The following is a 22,090-nucleotide window of genomic DNA, read 5'->3' on the forward strand; positions in this document are numbered from 1 at the left end:
GTAGATCGTCTAGAAACGTATTGGTTGGTTACTGGATGGACCTTTTTAACTAATGTTTTGTCTCCTTTGCAGCTCGTGCCGCCATTGATACCACCAGCATGCACAATGTGGTCGAACGTTCGCAGCAGAAGGTCGACAAGCAGTTTGTGGAACCCCACTACCAGATCGAGGAGCTGTGCAAATCCAAACCGATCTTCACGCAGCCCCTTTCGGATCCGCAGCCGGTTGGTGAAGGACGTAACATTCACCTGGAGTGCAAGCTGGAACCGCTGGGTGATCCGACGATGCGCGTCGAGTGGTACCACAATGGACGCCCGATTACGATCGGTTCGCGCTTCAAGACGTACTATGACTTTGGTTTCGTGGCGCTGGATATTCTGCACTCGACTGCGGCGGACTCGGGCGAGTACACGGTTCGGGCAACGAACCAGCTCGGATCGGCCCACACGTCGGCGTGCGTGCGAGTCATCACGCGTTCGGATGTTATTACCGAGGCGCAGAGTGAGATGTCCGTCGAGCAGATGCAATACCTGGAGGATGCGTCGCGCATGCGCCGCGACGTGCTGGAGGACATCACCGTCATGTCGCCGCCACAGTTTGCCCGCTCGCTGCACAATATCGAAACGTTCGAGGGTACGAACATTCACCTGGAATGTCGCCTGCAGCCCGTCGGTGATCCGACGATGCGCGTCGAGTGGTTCGTGAACGGAATGCCGGTAAAGATTGGCCACCGTTTCCGACCGGCGTACGAGTTTGATTACGTCGCTCTCGATCTGCTTGGTGTGTACGCGGCCGACTCGGGTGTGTACACGTGCCAGGCCCGCAACTCGCTCGGCGAGGCGGTCAACTCGTGCTCGGTGCGCATCATGGCCAAGAAGGACCTCATCATGGAGACGCAATACCCGGCCGGGTTGGAGAAGCTGCAGTATCTGGAGGATATTGCCCGCTACCGCAAGACCGAGTACGTCGATGAGATCGTCAACGTGAAGCCGCGTTTCCTGACCAAGCCGAAGAACATCGATCGCGCGCAAGAGGGAGGCCATGCGCACTTTGAGTGCAAACTGGAACCGGTCACCGATCCGAACCTGAAGGTGGAATGGTACAAGAACGGAATGCCTATCACCGTGGGACATCGGTTCCGTCCGATTCACGACTTTGGCTACGTGGCGCTGGACATTGTCGATCTGATTGCCGAAGATACCGGTACCTACATGTGCCGTGCGGTTAATCTGGTCGGCGTGGACGAAATCGCCGTCCAGCTGACGTGCCGGGGATCGCAGCAGATCCTCACCAACACCCAGAACGAGATGGGACTCGAGCAGATCCAGTACCTGGAGGAGAAGACCAGGCAGCAGCGCTCGGATTATCTGGACGAGATGACGACGCAGGCGCCCACGTTCACCACCTCGCTGAAGCACATCGAGATCAAGGAGGGACAGCGGGCTCACTTCGAGTGCCGACTGATCCCGGTGTCTGATCCGACACTGCGTGTCGAGTGGTACCACAACGAGGCCCCAGTCAAGACGGGTTCTCGCTTTACCGAAACGAACAACTTTGGCTTTGTGGCGTTGGACATTATGGGCTGTCTGGCCGATGACTCCGGCAGCTACACGTGTCGTGCTGTGAACGCCCTCGGGGAGGCTGTTACGTCGGCCACCTGTGTGGTGCACACGCGCAAGAGCATCTACTCGGAGACTCAGCACGAACATGCGCTGACCAGCTTGCGCTACCTGGAGGACAACTCGCGCTATCAGCGTGAAACGGAGGTGGATGAGGTGATTACGCAGGCACCGGTGTTTACACTCCCGGTGAAGGATGTCAAGGTGGCCGAAAACCAAGCGGTCCACTTCGAGGCCCGCCTGGTGCCGGTCGGTGATCCGAAGATGCGCGTCGAGTGGCTCCGTAATGGCGTCCCGATCGAAGCGTCCAACCGTACGACAACAATGCACGATTTCGGCTACGTTGCGCTCAACATGAAGTACGTGAACCCCGAGGACTCGGGCACGTACACGTGCCGTGCGACGAACGATCTCGGACAGGCCGTCACGTCGGCGAAGCTGATGGTACAGTCGAAGGCTTCGCTGGATTTGGAAACGCAAAACGAAAGCGCACTGGAGAAGATCCACCAGCTGGAGGACGCCATTCGTTTCCATCGTCGCGAGGAGGAGGACGTGGCCGTTACGCAGCCACCGAAGTTCACCACGAAGCTGCACGGACCGACGAACCTGGTCGAGGGCCAGAGCGCTCACTACGAGTGCCGTATCGAACCGTACCCGGATTCGAGCCTGAAGGTAGAGTGGTTCCACAACGGTCAACCACTGACCACTGGCCATCGGTTCCGTACAACGTACGACTTTGGTTTCGCGGCGCTGGACGTACTGACCGTGTACGCCGAAGACTCCGGCGAATACACGTGCCGCGCGACGAACCATCTCGGCACGGAATCGTCCTCGATTTCGCTCAATGTTACGCCAAAGGCGGGTATTGTGCGCGAGACGCAGCACGAGGGAGCGCTGGAGAAGATCCAGTACCTCGAGTGCGACGCACGCTTCGGTCGCAAGGGCGAGGACGAGATGTACGTGGCTGAGAAGCCGCAGTTCGGACGCCCGCTGAAGAATGCCTGCGTCGGCGAAGGCCTACCGGTGCATCTGGAGGCCACGCTGACGCCGGTCAACGATCCGACCATGAAGGTGGAGTGGTACTGCAATGGACGCCCGATCCAGCAGGGACACCGGTTCAAGACGACGTACGACTTTGGTTTCGTAGCTCTCGACATCCTCTATGCGCACGCTGAGGACACGGGAACTTACATGTGTAAGGCTAAGAATGCTATCGGGGAGGCTGTTACGACATGCGCTGTTAAAGTCACAGGTAAGATTTGAACGGTAACGACACTGCGTGTGTATGTGCCTAAGTCACTTATAACACTTCTCTCTCTCACACACAAATCTCTCTGTTTAGCAAATGCTGGTTTATATTTGGAGACGCTTGATGAACAGCGACTGCAAAAGATTAAGGAATTGGAGAGCTACCAGAAACCACACGCCCCCGAAGTCGAACCGGCGAAGCAGAAGCCAGTCTTCCTCACTCCTCTGACCAGTTTGGAGAACCTGAAGGAAGGCGACTACGCTCACCTGGAATGCCGCGTGGAACCGATCAACGATCCGAACCTGAAGATCGAATGGTTCATCAACGGCAAGGCGATCCGTGCCGGACACCGCTTCCGTACGACGCACGACTTTGGCTACGTCGCGCTGGACATTCTGTACGTGTACGGTGAGGACAGTGGTACGTACATGTGCAAGGCGACGAACCAGGTCGGCGAGGCGGTCAGCACGTGCAACATTCGTGTCACCAACAAGCGGAACATTATCTTCGATTCGCAACATCCGGATGGACTGGAGAAGATTCAGAAGCTGGAAGCACACGTGCGCCCGTCGCGGTTGGAGCTTGACGAGCCGGAAGTGACGGCTCCACGGTTCGTAACCGAGCTGCGTGGAACGACCGAAATCCACGAGGGACAAACCGCTCACTTTGAGGCGCAGGTTGAACCGATCCACGATCCGAACCTGCGCATCGAGTTCTACCACAACGGTAAGCCGCTCCAGTCGGCGTCACGGTTCCATATCACGTTCGACTTTGGATACGTGGCGCTGGACATCCAGCATGTCGTCGCTGAGGATGCGGGCGAATACACCGTGAAGGCGATCAACGCGAAGGGACAGTGCAAGTCGTCGATCCAGATGAAGGTGACGGCGAAGGGAGCCATCATCTCGGAGACGCAGCACCCGGAGGGACTGGACAAGATCAAGCAGCTGGAAGGCGTGAGTCCGTTCCGTCGGCCGGAGGTGCAGGATGCGGTCACCAAGCAGCGACCGGTGTTCACGCAGCCACTGCAGAACATCGACTTCGTTGCCGAAGGTCAGACGGCGCACTTCGAGTGCCGGTTGATTCCGGTCGGCGATCCGAACCTGAAGGTCGAGTGGTACCGCAACGAGAAGCCACTCGAGGACAGCTCGCGCATCAGCAAGCAGCACGACTTTGGCTTCGTCTCGATGGACCTGCAGCATGTGCGCGAGGAGGATGAGGGCGTGTACATGTGCCGTGCAATTAACCCGCTCGGTGAGGCTGTCACGACGGCGTCGATGCGTGTGCGCACGAAGGCCAGCATTCAGATGGATTCGCAGCATCCGGAGGGCATGAAGAAGATCATCGCGCTGGAGCAACCGCACCAGCAGCGTCCGGAGGATCAGGAAGCTGCGTTCGAGAAGCCAATCTTCACGCAACTGCTGACGGGCCCATCGGAGCTGTGGGAAGGACAGCATGCGCACTTCGAGGCGCGTGTCGTACCGGTCGGTGATGCGAGCATGAAGTACGAGTGGTACGTGAACGGTGTCGAGCTGAAGATGGGCTCGCGCTTCCGCACCACGAACGATTTCGGTTTCGTTACGCTCGACATCAACTCGACGGTGGCGGAGGACTCCGGTGTTTACATGTGCAAGGCGATCAACCGTGCCGGTGAGGCCGTGTCGTCGACCACGATGAAAATCAAATCGAAGGCATCGATCGCGGGTGAACCACTGCTGCCGGAGGCATGGGAAAAGATCCAGCTGAAGGAGGCCGCAATGAACCGCGTGCCGGATATGTTCGTGGACACTACGCCCCAGCAGGCGCCAGTGTTCACCACACACCTCGAGAGCCACGACAAGCTGCAGGAGGGCCAGCATGTGTACCTGGAGGCCCAGGTGGAGCCACGCGCCGATCCGAACTTGCGTATCGAGTGGTTTAAGAATGGTATCGCCATCACGACCGGTGCTCGCATTCGCAGTACGTTCGACTTTGGTCTGGTGACGCTGTCCGTCAATGGACTGCGTGCGGACGATTCGGCGATCTACACTTGCAAGGCTACAAACAACCTTGGCGAGGCTGTATCGACCGCTACGCTGAAGATCGACGCTAGCCACTGGCTGCTCGGAGACACGATGCATCCGTCGGCCGTGCAGAAGATCCACGATCTGGAAGCGCCGCGCGAAAACCTTCGCGACGTTCCGGAGGCTCAGTTCGAGTCGCCGGTCTTCGTGAGTCACCTCAACAACGTGGAGATCAAGGAGGGCGAGAACGCGCACTTCGAGTGCAACGTTGAGCCCTCGAAGGACCCGACCATGCAGATCGAGTGGTTCGTCAACGGAAAGCCACTCCCAACCGGAGCCCGCTTCAAGACGACGTACGACTTTGGATTTGTTTCGCTCGATATTTCTGGCGCATACGCCGAGGACTCTGGTATCTACACGTGCAAGGCAACGAACAGCAAGGGATCGGCGTCGACATCGGGATCGCTGCGTTGTACGAGCACCACCACCATGTACCTGGACACCCAGCACCCGCAAGGAAAGGCCGGTCTGGAGGCCGTTCAGGATACGGAGGCGGCGCTTGCCAACCGTTACCGTCGTGAGGACTCCAAGCCGGAGGCAACCTTCCCGAAACCACAGTGGACCGTGCAGCTGCAGTCGGAGTTCCGGCTGAACGAAGCGGAATCCCTGCACCTGGAGGGACAGGTCGAGCCGAAGAACGATCCGAACCTGAAGATCGAATGGTACTTCAACGGAAAGGTGCTGGAGCATGGATCCCGCTTCAAGATGACGAGCGATTTCGGTTTCGTGACGCTCGACCTGACCGAGGTCTACGAGCGTGACCAGGGTATCTACACCTGCAAGGCGTACAATCTGGCCGGCGAAGCATTCACCTCATCCACGGTGTACTGCGTCACGAAGGAGAGCCTGATCGAGCGTACCCAGCATCCGAAGGGTACGGAAGGACTGGAGAAGATTCAAGATCTGGAGGATTCTCTGCGCCGCCCGGACGGTACGCCGGTCGAGTCGGACGCTGGACAGGCGCCACGCTTCACCTCGGAGTTTACCGCGATCAGCAACATTGGCGAGGGTGAGATTGCGCATTTCGATGCCACGCTCATCCCGACCGGCGATCAGTCGATGAACATCGAGTGGTTCTACAACGGCAAGCAGCTGGATGCCAGCCACCGTGTGCGTACGGTGTACGCGTTCGGCATGGTGGTGCTGGAGATTCTCGGCACCAAGATCGAGGACTCGGGTAGCTACACGTGCCGCGCTACGAACAAATGGGGCACGGCGGAGATCAGCGTACAGCTGGAGTGTGTGGACAAGTCGGCTGGACAGAAGCCGCGCTTCACGACCCAGATCCAGAACCTGGAGGGCCTGAAGGACGGACAGTCGGCACACTTCGAGTGCACGCTGGTGCCAGTGAACGACCCGGACCTGAAGGTGGAATGGTTCCACAATGGCGCACCGCTACGTCACTCGAACCGCATCAAGCCGGTGTCGGACTTTGGCTACGTGCTGCTGGACATTGCGTACGTGCAGAGCCACGACTCGGGCGAATATGTTTGCCGTGCGTCGAACAAATACGGTGAAGATTCGACCCGCGCGACATTGAAGTGCTTCGGTAAGGGAGGTGTCTACCTGGAGTCGCTGCAACCGGACTCGCTGGCACGCATCCGCGAGCTGGAGAGCCAGGCTGGCGTGAAACAGACGGCCGCCGGTTCGCCGGTCGGTGAGGCACCTCGCTTCACCACCAAGATTTCCGACATCACCAAGCTGGTGGAGGGACAGAGCGCTCACTTCGAGGCGCGCCTGACACCCATCAACGATCCGGAGCTGGTGGTCGAATGGTACTGGAACGGCCAGAAGCTGCCCCACGGACATCGCTACCGCACGTTCCACGACTTTGGCATCGTCATTCTGGACATTCTGTACTGCTACGAGGAGAATTCGGGCGAGTTCGAGTGCCGTGCAACGAACAAGTACGGCTCGGACAGCACCAAGGCCACGCTGAAGTGTATCTCGAAGGCGAACCTTATCCTCGACTCGCAGCTCCCGCGCGGTATGGAGGGTGGACTGGAGAAGATCCAGACGCTCGAGGACTCGCTGGTGCGCACTCGGGACGAGCGCGAGCGCGTTGAAGGTGGACGTGCGCCAGTCTTCACGACGCCCCTGTCCAACATCGACTCGCTGCGCGAAGGCGAGAGTGCTCACTTCGAGGCGAAGCTCACGCCGACCGACGACCCGAAGCTGAAGGTGGAATGGTTCTGGAATGGCAAGCCGCTGAAGACGGGCTCACGCTTCCGTACGTTCTGCGACTTTGGATTTGTCATCCTGGAGATTTCGCCCGTGTACCCCGAGGATTCGGGCGAGTACTCGTGCCGTGCGACGAACGAGTACGGCGAGGCGGTTACGACCTCCACGATGAAGGTGCAGGGCAAGCGTAGCATCATTCTGGAGTCTCAGCTGCCGAAGGGCATGGAGGGTACGATCTCGCGCATCGCTGAACTGGAAGGCTTGGGTATTCCGCACGGAGGACTCGGCTCCCCGGATGACGATACGGGCAAGCCGCCAGAGTTCATCACGACGCCATCGGATATGACGCTGACGGAGAACTCGCTCGCTCACTTCGAGTGCCGCCTGACGCCGATCAACGATCCGAGCATGCGCGTCGAGTGGTACCACAACGGTAAGGCGCTATGGGCCGGTTCGCGCATCAAGACGATCAACGACTTTGGGTTCGTGATCCTGGAGATTGCGGGCTGCTACCAGCGTGACTCCGGACTGTACACGTGCAAGGCCACCAACCGGCACGGCGAGGCGACGGTTTCGTGCAAACTGACCGTTCGCGGCCGCCAAGGCATCATCATGGAGCCGCAGCTGCCATCGAACTTCCGCACCGGCACGGAGAGCATCCAGAAGCTGGAGGAACAGCTGCACAAGCGCGAGGAGCTGCTGGCCGACGAGGAGGAAGGCCGTCCACCGAAGTTCGTCGTCGAAATCAAGGACAACGTGGACGTGGCCGAGGGTGGCCCGGTGCACTTCGATTGCCGCGTGGAGCCCGTGGGTGATTCGTCGCTGCGTATCGATTGGTACCACAACGGAAAGCCATTCGCCACCGGTTCCCGTGTGCACATGCTGAACGACTTTGGTTTCATCGCGCTCGACATGGACTACGCGTACGTGCGCGATTCCGGAGTGTACGAGTGCCGCGCCACGAACAAGTGGGGCACGGCTTCGACGACCGCGAAGGTGACGGTGGTGTCTCGCGGAGGCATTGTGCTCGACTCGCAGCTGCCCGAGGGAATGACGGCTTCGAAGCTGAAGGAGCTGGAGCGTGGCAAGGTGACGCTGGCCACGCAGGAAGAGCGCACCTTCGGACCGCCGAAGTTTGTCTCGCAAATCCAATCGGCTACCATCGATGAGGGTGACACGATTCGCTTCGAGTGCCGCGTGGAACCGAAGGAGGATCCGAAACTGCGCGTCGAGTGGTTCCGCAATGGCAAACCGCTGCCAAGTGGACACCGGTACCGTACGATCTACGATATGGGCTTCGTGTCGCTGGACATCCTGTCGGTCTACACGGAAGACGCCGGTGACTACACTTGCCGTGCGTTCAATGAGCACGGCGAGGATGTGACCAAGGCGCACGTCACTTGCAAGAAGCTGCCCTCGATCGTGCTGCAGAACCAGATCCCGAAGGGCATGCAGAAGTCCGAGACGCTCATGCAGATGGAGGCAACGATCAAGAAGTACACCGAGGAGATCTTCCTCACCGAGGACGATCTGTTCGATCCGGATCGCAAGCAGCCTCCTCGCTTCGTCGTGCAGATCAAGGATCAGACTAATCTGGTTGAGATGCAGGCCACCAAGTTCGAGTGCCAGCTAGCACCGGTCGGTGATCCGGACATGAAGGTTGAGTGGTTCTACAATGGCAAACCGTTGCCGTACAGTAAGTATCCAGTGGTCGCCCCGGCGATTTGCTCGTAGCAATAGTTAATATGCAATGAAAACGTTTGATTTCCTCCAACAGAGAACCGCTTCACTCCGATCTACGACTTTGGCTACGTGGCGATGAACTTCGGCTGGATCTATCCGGAGGACAGTGGCGAGTACCTGTGCCGTGCGACGAATCTGTACGGTATGGACGAAACGCGCGCCATCATCAAGACGACCGGAAAGCCCGGCATCGTCTACGATTCGCAGCTGCCAAAGGGCATGAAGAGTATCCAGAAGATCCGCGAGATGGAAGCCTTGTGGAATCTGAAGTGAGTGCACATGATTTAGGAGCGAATTGGCCAAGAACGGGTTTGTTTATATTTGGCTTTCGTTTGTAGTATTCCGGAGGTTATCGACGAGACGCAGAAACCGAAGAAGGAACCAGCCTTTGTCAGCCGTCCGGAAACGATCGAGGTGGAGGAAGGTGAATGGGCACGATTCTGTTGCCGTGTCACCGGCCATCCCAAGCCGCGCGTCATGTGGCTCATCAACGGACACACCGTGGTTAATGTACGTTGACGGCACAAGTACCGCCCAATGAGTAGGAGATGTTAATTGATTGTTTGTCGTTCATTTTAGGGCCAACGTTACAAGCTTACCTACGACGGCATGTATCACTTCGACATCCCGAAGACGCGCCAGTACGACACCGGAAAGATTGAGGTCATTGCACGTAGCTCCGTCGGTGAGGCGGTCGCTAGCTGTGAGCTGAAGATCACTCCACGCCGGGACGACTACCGCGGTGTCCTGAAGAACTCGCCAAGACGTAAGTATAGCACACGCAGAACTCCCAAACGATCACATCGCACCAACAGCCAAAACAACAACAACAACAACATCAACAACAACAGGCATAACGTACTATCGGTAATCGCAAGTAGAACCAGCGCGGGATCTCGTCCTGCGATATTTCGTAGCGTGTTTCTTGCCGATTGTACTACAGATCGACAACAACCACTCTATCGCTACCCTCTATCGCCACTTCTATCACTCACCTCACTGACTCTTAGCACTTACCACTCGCTACCCAAAAGGTGAACAGAGATGAAATACTACAGTACCAATGTTACCGCTTAGAGATAGAGGTATGGTAGTGCAACAACCAAATACTACTACACTAACACCCGCAAAGAATGTCAAACACCGCTTCACTCTTACTTCACGCCCCATGGGAGGCGATCACTTTCACCGAACAGGAATATATCTTACAAATGATCACTCACTCGCCGAACGGTTCAACGATCAACCAAAACCAAAACCAAAACCAAAACCAAACCCAAACAAAAACATGTCGCCCTCCCTTGAAATCCTGTTCCCAAACTCCCACCTACATTCTTCCAAGGTATCCCGTAAAATGTTCTCCCTCGCAATGGGAGGACGTCTCTCTAGCAAAAGCGATCGAAATGGTCACACCAAAGACTTAGCAAATCTGCTGCCGCTTCGAGGGCTACGGAAGGAACAACTTAGACACGCACTACTATTCTACTTCCCTGGAGATGGACCTGATGGCTGGTAGACCTGGGCTGCACTTCGATGTGGATGATGGAACTCACCGCGGGGTCTCAACCTAATGCACCTTCACCTTGCGCTTCTCGTTCTGCCTCGTATATTTCTAAATGAAACTAATTCTTTTTCTTTTTACCAGCGCTTTGCGAAACCTCTGTTAACAATGCTGGTAAAACTTTGAGCAGCTTTTCTTTTCAACTATATTTCCCTGCTATGCTTGCACTTTACTGACACTTTCACTATGTGCGTGCTAAACATTGTTATTTTTTATGGGATTTCCTAACCTGATCGCGCGAAACGTTGGTTCGCCTCCCTTTTTTGTGGAAAGAAAGATTGTTTCCTTTTTCTTTAACTACCAGGTAAGAAAACCAATGTGAAGCTGTAGTGGAAACGTTTCGTTTCTCTCACTGGCTAATCTTCTAACAAATGGTAACAGGTGCTAAACTGCTCTGTAAAAGTGTATATAAAATAAGCTGCCTTTCCAACCTACCCTGCCCCTAACGGCCCTATTTTCTAGCAACCGATAAAATGTTATGTTGTTGCTGTATTGGTGTATATTATGTCGACGTGAGGGTAAACAGATAGTCAATAATATAAATGTGAACCATATATCCCGCTCGGACGCGGCCCGCGGGATTGTTGGTCGTTACTGAATGTTGTTTTGTTTGACCACCCTCAACCCCATCCAACCAACTATCTGTTTAACAGCATGGTACGACTACGATCTAGTCGCGTATCAGAAGGGCCGCAGCGATACCGACCTGGAGACGACGCTGCAGGAGGAGAAGGCGAAGAAGAAGCGCGTCACCAAGGTGGTGCAGAAGGCCAAGGTGAAGAAGGAGGGCGAGACCGAATGGCAGAAGACGGTCAAGAAGAAGAAGGGCGAGGAGTACTACAGCAAGCTGGCGGAGCTCGAGACCGAGCAGATCACGAAGGAGCAGAAGCTGCGGGAAGAGAAGCACCAGTTTGCGATCCCCGGCGAGAAGGTCGTCAGTCAGTCGATCGCCAAGGGGATGGCCAGTGCCTACGAGCAGACGCTGTAAGTACTCACTCGAAGTGCATTACGCACGAGGACATATCGTTTCTGACTTACCTATGTGCTTTCCACTTGCAGGGAAGAGACGAAGGAAAGCGAAAACGTCGAGTTGATCGAAGCGCCGAAGGCGAAGCTCATCCCGGAGCCCACGGAAACGTCGGTGCAGGGTAAGGAAGTGCACGTGTCGCAGCAGAAGCAAACGCAAAAGGAGGTGTACGACGACAAGGAGATCATCCGCAAGATTACCGCCACCGAGACGACCGAGATGGAGCACAAGGGCACGACGCAGGAGCGCGTGGTCGAGGGCCCAGTGCAGCCAACGAAGCCGCCCGTGTTCACCAAGAAGATTCAGCCCTGCCGGGTGTTTGAGAACGAGCAGGCTCGCTTCGAGGTCGAGTTCGACGGCGAACCGATGCCGACGGTCAAGTGGTTCCGCGAGAACTTCCAGATCAACAACTCGTCCGACTTCCAGATCCACACGTTCGGCACGAAGTCTGTGCTCATCATCCGCCAGGTGTTCCTGGAGGATTCGGCCGTGTTTGCGGTGATCGCGGAAAACCGGGGCGGAACTGCCAAGTGCAGCGCTAACCTGGTGGTGGAGCAGCGTCGCCAGCAGGGCCGCGGTGGTGTCATTCCGCCGAGTTTCGTAAGCACCATCACCGACACGACGGTGTCGGCCGGTCAGCTGGCGCGCTTTGACGCCAAAATTACCGGCACGAAGCCGCTCGACGTGTACTGGCTGAAGAACGGTCAGAAGCTGACGCCCAACATCAAGTACAAGATGCTGGAGGAGGACAACAACTACACGCTGCTGATCATCGAGGCGTACGGCGAGGATGGTGCGAAGTACGAGTGCGTGGCCATCAACAGTGCGGGAGAGGCGCGCTGCGATGCCACCTGCACCGTCGACACGCCGGTCACGCCGATCATCGAGAAGCCGGCCACCCCGGGCACGGAACGTCCGCCGACCCTCGTCGAGCCGCTCAAGGACAAGACGGTGTCCGAGGGCCAGTCGGTGGAGTTCCGTACGCGCGTCACCGGCAAACCGACGCCGACCGCCCAGTGGTTCAAGGGCGAGAAGCAAATCAAGCCCTCGAAGTACTTCCAGATGGGCAAGGATCGCGACGCGTTCACACTGGTCGTCACCGAGGCGTTCCCGGAGGACGAGGGCCAGTACCTGTGCATCCTGTCGAATGCGGGCGGTGAGGTGCACACCACCGCCACGCTGAAGGTCGTGGCGCCGGAAATGCCGGACGCCGGTCCGAAGCTGAGCGAAATGAAGGACTGTGTCGTGGACGAGGGTTCGCCGGCACAGTTCAAGACCACGATCGTCGGCAAGCCGACCAAGATGACCGTCCAGTGGCTTCGCGAAGGCCTGCTGATACCAGAATCGCCAGATTTTCAGGTAAATACGCATCGGTTGTTTTGGATTCGGGGCAACTAATTTGACAATCACATAACGTGAAAATTTGGAAAATCGCTAGAAAATGTTCCTATAATCTTCCTATAATTTTTCTTTCGTAAATTTGTTTAACCTATTTCTTCCTTTCGATAACACTTTTGAATAACTAAAACAATCAAAGATAAGACGTCTTTAAAACAAAATTTTCATAAAGCAAAAATTACACTGCCTTTTTTGCTTTAAATTAGCGATTTCAGTCTGACTTATTTCATCCTAGCAGCGATTCGCTTTCCAAGCGCTCAATATACGTCTTAATTAACGTCATCGAGTTTGCTCAATATCCGTTGCGACACGCTTGTTGAACGCAATGTTGGCTTCATGCCTACGATGCGATGATTTGTGTATCAACCCTTCCAATGGAACGTACCCGCGTTGCATCGACCCAACCCATCATTGGCTCGTGGTTAATGATCTTGTTAAATTTCACGCCCACCAAATCAAGCGACCTCACCAGCACGGACCCGTCCGTTTAACCGTTCTTCACGCATCAAACGAACGTTTTGGCTAATGTACATGGACAACTGTCAAATCCGGTGCCAAAGGATGATGTATGCGGAGGTTGAGGTTGTTTTTCCTACCAACCACCAGGCGCCTCCATCGCCACCAGGCGTCTCCATTGGCAACGGGCTTTTAATTGGCTTGTCGAGGCGAAATTTGTCAACTCTCGTAGAAACTGACATTTACAGAGCTGAAAACATCATGGCCCTCCGAGCCGACCAACAACTTTTGGGGCCAAATTAACGTCACCCACCGCCACCGGAAAAGAAAAAAACGCTCGGGAAAGTTAACCGATTATTTTTGTTTTATTCTCTTTTTCCCACCCCCTTCCCGCTTCTTCCACCTTATTCCACCTTCGCAGATGATCAACGAGGGCAACAACGCGGTGCTGCTGATCGGAACGACGTACGAGGAAGACTCCGGCCTCTTCACCTGCCGTGTGACCACGTCCGCCGGTCAGGTCGAAACGTCCGCCAAACTGATAGTCAAAAGTAAGAATACTCAGTAGAAAACCCGCAACAACTACAAACAAACAAACAAACCAACAAAAAAAAAAAAAAGCAACTACCCACACCAGCCGTAAATAATTAGGCCCTGCAAATCGCTCTTCCCCTTTTTGATATATTGAGCGCCAAACTTGTGCAATCAACTATTGCGCCCATTTTGTTTTGTTGCATACATGTCTCGTTGCATAAGTGTAAGTGTGTTTTTAACGACAACTATCGGTGTGTGGTGCTTTGAAGCGATGGTGATTGCTTTTCGCTGGAGAAGCAGACGACGGTTTTTGTTAGCCTCCTGTGCTATCGTGCAATTCATCCTTACCCTTAGTCACTATTATTCCCCCTTTATTAAAATGGTGTAAGCGCTTTAACCACGCCGGGCAGCAGACCTAAGCAGCAAGGGGAGACGATTTGTGTCCCTGTCTAACCGCAAGTAAAAAAGTGCAGGAGCGACGAGAGGAAGTAACAAAACTTACGAAAATCGGTATTTGTGGTGTGGCATAACGGAAACGGCCAAAGGGGGCGATCGGAAGCAGCAGTGGCAAATGGCAGCGGCAGCAACAGCAGCATCGTAACTCGTTTTTAATGTTTATGGTGATTATTTATTTATGCGTAACCGTAACCACGTCAATGTCCGGGATGGCTCTCTCACATGTGTCTATTTCCCCGTATTTATTACAGCTATTAATGATGATTTTTTATAGTACCAAGTAAAATTGTTAACAGATTGAGACTTTTGATATCGTTTTGATATAAAACTTGTTTTAAACCACTAAAAGTAGTTCATTTCGAAGGAAGAAGAAAGCAAATCGAGTAGAAGAAATTGATCAAAAGAATGTGACACATGAAGAAGATTGAAAGATTATTTTAAAAGGAAGCAGGCAGTGGTAAAGGCTCGAACATGTTTGTGAAAAAGGAGTATAGAAGATCGGATGGAAGGTTAAAAAAAAGGAAAAACACTCAACAGATACATTCAAAGTAAAAAGCTGGGACAAAGGCAATATTTTACACGTTTATTACGTAGCACTACGTTTAACTCTGATCTAGCTTTGCTGAGGTTTAGTCAACCCTATATCTCCTTTGCATTACAACACCCAAAAAAAACCGATAAGGATAATTTAGCTTTAGCTTTTTTTGACTCTTGTTAACACAAAATAAAAACAAACAAACGCAAGTTCTTTGAACAAACACAACCGCAACTTCCGACCAAAGGATCGTGTACTTAAGAGGAAAGGGAGGAGGACGGATTTCGCTCCAGGAAAACGTGAATCGGTCGCACGAACGAATAAGAGAAGACGCACAAACAAACAGTTAGATACAATTTTCCATACTATCACACATACAAATCTACACAACACACCAACACAAACATTGAACGAACCAACGTTTGCGACCCCGGCATCCGAAGGTGGCAAACGAGGAAGCAGACAATACGAGATCGAGAAGGGAAAACACAGTTTCCCTTGTTTTCGGTGTCTTCGCTATTTTTAGCAATGAAAAATAGATCGAATGACATGCGTATTAGGTACGGTTTTCCACGGTAAAAGGAATCAATTTGTGACCGCCCGAAGAGAAGATCGATCACAATCCGTTTAAGGTTAGCTCCAAAATTCCAACCCCAGATCCAGATATACCGCCCCCAAACAACCATCCTCCCCACCCCCCATAACTCCCTCGAAGACGCCTTTTCCAACGTGCTCCTACCCGTGGCCTCCTTTCTCCCAGTTGGGGAGAGGAGGCCCCCCCGTTGCCAGTGTACGAATCCATCCCGTACACCATCCGTTGTGAGATTGGCGTGCAAAAACAAAACGAACGAAATACCAGGAATTGAGTTTCGAAATTTGAAAATGAAGAAAACGGAAAATTTGAAGAAAAAACACACACAACACTCTCCCAACGCTCACTCACACACATACAAACACACACACACACACCTTTCCCTCTCGTGCGCGGTGAAATATAAATTCACATGTCGTCGCCTCGTCAATCTTCATTCGTTCGTGCTTCACCGAAACGGGGATAGGAAAAAACAAACTAAAAAATACGGCAAAACCAAAATTCGTACCAAATCCATCTTGTCAGCAAACTCTCAAATGTAGAACTCGCCGTCTCGCGTAAGGCATCGTCCAATCGGTGGGAAAATTAATTGCACGCGTCCATCATTGTCCTTTCTTTTCTATCTTCAAGTTCGGCTGTTGGCTCCGAGGCGGCTCGTCTAGTCGACGAGAAGTGCATTTTCAAAATTCGTAAGAGTTTGTGCAAAAACCGAAAAACCGAACACGTTCGTTGAAAAATGTTGGCAATGTTTTTCGAGCGCCCTATGCACCTTCCGAAGCAAGCGCGAGGTCATGTTTGAGTCGAAACGACATGACGCTGACGGTTAGCGGTTTTTTTTTTTCAAACCGATCAACGGATCGGATCTGAGGCCGCATTTTCCACGCGTGCCGTGCGCAAACCGTGATGCACACCGAAAGGTGAACATGCGTTTGGAATTTTCCAACCGTGAGTCAGTGGAGAGGGCAACCTGATGACGCCAACATATGATGGCTTTCGAGGTATTTTTGCGAAAAGGTAGCCGTGTGAACTGAATCTTCTTTATGAAGGTATGTTTTGATGATCGTCAGCCCACCACTCCAACCCGTGTCCGTGTATGCACGTACGGTGGTTTTCCACGGAAGCGACATGGGTCTAATGGACCATTCGGTGGAGGGGAAAACTGCGCCTACCCACATGAAAAGTCGGGGTGTCGAGGTTTTTCACACGGCGAGGTTAGCTTCTAATTTTAGGTAACGCTCGCTCGCGCCATGTTGATTGTTGGTTGTCCCTCTCTAGCTCACTCTCTTCTCGCTACCTCTCTCCCTCTCTCACTCACACCTTCCGCGGATCACTTACACGCTACGGCCGCACGATAAAGTGTACGGTAGCGTGGCGTTTGTCCGTTTTGCACACGGAAAAAAAGGCGGTTTCGCGAAAGAAAAACCCACCAGCGCTACCGGCTTGAGCCAACGATTTATCTTCACGGGAAGACGCTAATAGACGCGTGTGCCGCGTCCACTTGCCCCTTTCGCTTTACTTGCCTCGAGTTTCGATTAACCTGGAAAAGAAACACCACACCGGAGATGAATCACGCTGACCTTCAACGGTAGCGTTCCCTTTCGAGCGGAAATTTAAAATTTGCCCCCTGTTTGCTTAACTACGGGGCAAAATATGGCCGCCACGTGTGCGTGTGTGTGCTTTTCACCCTGTGTTCCTCCGGATCGTTTCGGATAGGTGATGATTGAAAAAAGACAGAACCGTGTTTTCGGGCGGATCAGATCAAACGTTTTCTTTATTTGAAGCATCCATTTTAATTCGAGCAATTCACATTTTCAACTTACCTTCGACTTGGAACGATCGCCTGACAGAAACAGGATGAGAGTACTTGTAAAAATTCGAATCAAACATTTATCACAATGTAACGGGTAATAGGAGAAAGGAACTAAAAAGTACTTGAACATATTCAGATGACAGTCGTAGAAGAAAACATAGAAGATCCAAAAACGAACCCCCTCGGTCAGGTTAAAAGGAAGGAAGGAGAAGGTTTAGCGGAAATAATTATGTAACCGAAATGCTTCAACCGAAATGTGTGCGGCATCATCTAGTGCTTCGAGCGAAATAATTAGCAATAAAGATTTCATTACTAAAATAGATATCGTTAGACCGACGTTAGAGACACACGGCGTCAGAGAGAAAAACCAGAACGTGCATGTAAATCGGAGTGGCATCGTAGGAAAATCCGTTTGCGACGCGGAACCTTAACTCTCCCCGATCGGTGTTAGTAAGTTCTTCTGCCGGAGGGAGAAAGTTGCATGGGTTTTTGAATCGAATTTCAACCCGTCTGGAACTTGCAAGGTGCATCTGCACACCACGGTGGGAAAAGGGTAGGAGTTTGTAAGAGCTCGAAATTTCTAGAACATTCCACGTCCAACCCTAATCCCCGCATGATTCAACGCAAGGAAACCCTCCCTAGGAAGCCAAAATGGGCAACCGATGAATCACGGGAAAGCGTGGAAAAACAACGACACGACCCACGCGCGGCTCGGCACACGTTTGTGGATGATGACGTTATGCCGCACTGTTGGCATTGTTGCTGGCAAACGTGCGTCCCACCTGTGGCGTGGTGTGAAGTCACCGGTTCCCTTTGGCACACGATCGTCGTCGTTCGTTGTTTGATGTTCTGAGCCTCGGGTTCCAAACGCGGTTGATGTTTACCCTCGGGGAGAAGGTCACGCACGAAACCCGCTTGAGTTCACATACAGTTTCCGTTCCGTAGGAAGAGCGCAACCGAGTTGTTTACGATGCACCCAAGAGGGCCGACTTGCGTTCCGTTTGCGCCAAACTGCCACTGCCTGTGTCCTGTTCGAAAAGAAACCAAAATCGAGCGTCAGTGATTGCGTTCCTTAGGCGGGAAAAAAACAATTATTTAGCAACTAAGAAAACACACACACACCAAATTGTACCAAACTCTGCGGCGTTCAAATGTAACCTCTTCAGACAAGAAAAAAACCAGCAATTATTGGTGGCCAAAACGGTGGCCCCAACAAATTGACGCAGGGAACAATCTACCAATCTTTCGAATTTCGCTAAAAATAACAAGTCCAACGTCCCGTGCACCAACCGTCCGATTGAAGCGGATTATTGCAGCAACAAGCCTGTTCAAAAAATCCCTGTCGAAAGGCGCTTTCTTCTCGCTGCTCTTCCGTATTTTATTCCGTACATTTGTTATCGCGACATCGGGGGGGCAAATAACCCCGCTTGGGGGTTGCCGAAAGTCAAAAAGGCGCCTTCGGAAACATTTCGAACCGAACAAAAATATCTAAAGTACGCGATAAAGTACGCGTAGGAGATAGGGTAAGAGGTTATAAATTAACGCCGCAGCGACCGTATCAAAACAAAGACGACGTAGTTGAATACTTATCTTATCTTATCTTCGCTGCATCTGCTGCCCGGTTTTGCTTGCATTTTATCGTTGCGCAACAACGTTGGTTGCATTGCGATAACAAGTTCTTTGTCCCGCTGCACCACCACCACCACCACCACTGCTGCCGCTGCTGCTTCCTTTCCTCCGGTTTTTTTTCCCGTTTGCTTTGTGTTGTTGTTGTGTGCTTTCCGTGACGTAGGTGTTGGGAACTGTTGTGATGTGTCTCGAATGTCCTGTCGTCCCGACTCACCTACAGCCCAGTATTTAAAACCCCCTCCCGAGAAGGTCAATCATAATAATTGATCGAGCCCTCCGCCAGTGATCCGCGTTTGATCGGCACTTAAGTTAGTTTAAAGACGATGAGATTCGCTTAAGTTATTCAATGCAAGAGTTAGTCGAATTTGATTTCAGTTAAATTGAGTGCGTGTAAATCAAATTGAATCATACCGATACGATGATGTCGAATTTATCCACGCGCTTTCCCCCAATATTTGTTGCCGTGCTTTGCCGAGTTAGTTTTAGCGTGTTTAAGAATTATTTATTAACGAGTTATTCCACTTAAGGTACCAATTAACAGAAACCGCGTTCAGCTTTGCTAGTGTATGTTTTTTTTTTTTGTCGTTTTGTATCGCTATTGATCCTTGCGAACTAATTATATAGATATGTTTTTATACATTTGTAAGCTAAGCGTACTGAAAACCGATACTGAAATAATACATTGAAACATTTACGACCAACAATGACCAACGCGAGAACATGCTTCACATCACTTCATGCGCTGTTTTGTTTTTTTTTTCTGTTATTCACATTTCCCGAACATGCTCGTCCTCCCCCGCCTGTCCCCGCCACATTGTCCACGAGATAAATGTTATCTGTTGCACTAACCCTGGAGCTTGGTTGTCGTCCCTTGGAACACTGGTGAGGCCTAACGCAATGGTGGAAGGAATCGTCCATCTAAATCCGACTTTCACTTCCTGCTATCACCCGTCACTGCGTGTTGACAAACATTTGATTCTCGCGTCCACCCATCAAACAACACACCAACACGTTGACATATAGAAAATGATAAACACATATACACACACACACGCACGACAGGGAAATTCCATCGGCAGGAAACCGAATCGAAAACCCGCCATGTTAGTGACACGTCACACGATGTTTAGAAGCTTGGAATCTTCTTCCTGCCGTTTCCGCTTTTCGCGCCCGTTCCGACGGAACTGGCCCCGGGAGGGTCGCGCGCGTTCTGCTTCCAATCGGCTGCACCACAACTCGTCGACTGAGAATGTCGACGGTCGTCGAAAAGAGACCGGCCCGCGACCGATCCCTGATGTCGTCCCGCTCTGCGCAAGCGCCCCCCGAAAGATCGGTCTGCGCAACTTTTCCTCCGAAATCGAAAGTCCGCTGACTGCCGGCAACCGACGAGGCGAGTTTGCTAGAGGGGTGAGAAATTTTCACAACGAGCCCCAACGACCACTGGGGCGGGGGGTGAAACGGCCCCCACCGTCACCGTGGCTCTCCGGGAGAGATATTTTCGGATTCCCGGCCGAAAATAATAAATGAATCCCGCGTGTGTGTCGCTTTGTGTGGCACACGCAGCAGCTTCGGTGTACGTTTCTAAAATTAATCTCCCTCCTTTGCCCGGCCACTTTTCGAAACGGTTCTCGGGTTGTTGCCCGGCGTTCCGCACCTCCCCCGCCCCGCAGTTGAACCGGTTATGAGGATCCCCGGGGCAGCCCGGTCGAAGGAACCGTCCGGTCGCCTGTCGCTTCCACTTCGCTGTCATTTGCGACTTGATGTGGTCCCAGTCGTGTACCCCAACTTTCCACCTTTTATCCTTTAGCGCAATTTATGACCCCATTTTCCGCCGAACCTGTCGACAAAGTGCACTCCTTTCTCAACGCGGTTCCGTTGCCAAGGCGGGCTGTGGGGTGGGAAAAACCCCAGCCAACCCATTTGTTGTCACTCAAAGTCATTACGCAAAAGGCATGGGTGATAAAAGGAGGGATTGTCTTGTGTTCCTCATCTTTCCGACCGACCGTTTCCTTTTGTCCCGATTTCCCGACGTACGCCGGCGGGAAGAAAACTAATCCCACCGACTTATTTTTGATGCAATATGAGATGGCTCTTTTGCTTCGTACTTTGTGTTTTCTTTTCCCTTTATTTTAACTGCTCTTTCTCATACCATCATCCCCGGAAGTTCGACGGACTCTGAACGAGCGACATGTTAGCGAAACAACACACACGCACGGGAAGCGGGAAAGTGATAAATGTCTTACAAAATTTACAAGATTAGACCTAATTGACGGGGGAAAAATGCGCGACTTTGTTCCGAGGGTGGCCCGGGGAAGGGATGTTCTCGGAGTCGTACGCGGGGCAAAAATAATTTATGCGACCCAGTGTCAGGCCAGCGATCTGCCGACAGCCGACGAATGTCCGAACGTGAAACGTACTATCGGTTGTGACGAACCCAAATTCATTGAGACACGCCGGTTCATTCATTGTATCCCGTTTCATACATACTGGGGAAAATATTTAAAAAATAATAACCATAAACAAAGGAAACCATGAAAAATGACCTGCGTTCCAAAAAGAGATGTTCTTACACATCAAAAAACTAAACATAGAATAGTCGAATCATCGACCGTTTCCAATTTCAAATTAAATTAGATACAAAAGCACCATTACGCTTCGGTTCAATGTCGTTACATTTCGTCAAGGTCCGCGTCCGGTACAACTATTTATGTTGCCTATGGCTCACGGACTCGGAAAAGCGTTTGTCACGGCTATTTTGTCCCGAGCGATGATGACCTTAAGGATACGAGGATGTTTTTCTAGATCATAGGACGGAAATGATTCATACAGCTGTTGTTTTGGCAGTCGCTCGAAAAAAACGAAAAGAAATAGTGTGCAACAGTCAATGTCATCAGTCTCCTCCTTAAAGATGAGTCCACAATTTCATGGTGACTAATAACAGCGTTCTAGTCTTGCATGCCGGTCAACTACCTGTCGGTGGAAACATTTTGATTAATTTGCGTTAAAGAGTTTCTAAACTGAACGTCAGCATGAGACAGCCATTACAATAACAGCACAAGCGTAATGAACAATTCGACCACCCAAGGGAACCGTGTCCACCTCCATGTAATTAGCACCGAAACACTCAATGACTGTGCTGCTATTTAAAATGTCAAGAGTAACTGCCCACCTTAACCACCGCCTTTCCCTGCGCGAGTCATCGAATTGTTGAGCGCAAAAGGACAATTAAATTATATC

The 22,090-nt window shown here is 52.3% G+C and overlaps 1 protein-coding gene across 1 annotated transcript in view; it reads left to right on the forward strand.

The window, feature by feature from the left end:
* The window catches only part of LOC131265364 (titin), a 150,083-nt gene that overhangs the window by 73,406 nt on the left and 54,587 nt on the right, over nt 1-22,090 (forward strand). The window contains exons 19-26 of the mRNA XM_058267623.1: nt 73-2,871; nt 2,962-8,808; nt 8,890-9,124; nt 9,194-9,365; nt 9,435-9,621; nt 11,070-11,400; nt 11,476-12,802; nt 13,719-13,848. Of these exons, the coding sequence (XP_058123606.1) occupies nt 73-2,871; nt 2,962-8,808; nt 8,890-9,124; nt 9,194-9,365; nt 9,435-9,621; nt 11,070-11,400; nt 11,476-12,802; nt 13,719-13,848 (11,028 nt within the window). The remainder of the gene's footprint in view (nt 1-72; nt 2,872-2,961; nt 8,809-8,889; nt 9,125-9,193; nt 9,366-9,434; nt 9,622-11,069; nt 11,401-11,475; nt 12,803-13,718; nt 13,849-22,090) is intronic.

This window comes from Anopheles coustani, chromosome 2 (genome assembly GCF_943734705.1).
Source record: "Anopheles coustani chromosome 2, idAnoCousDA_361_x.2, whole genome shotgun sequence".
In the NCBI taxonomy this organism is placed as follows: Eukaryota; Metazoa; Arthropoda; class Insecta; order Diptera; family Culicidae; genus Anopheles; species Anopheles coustani.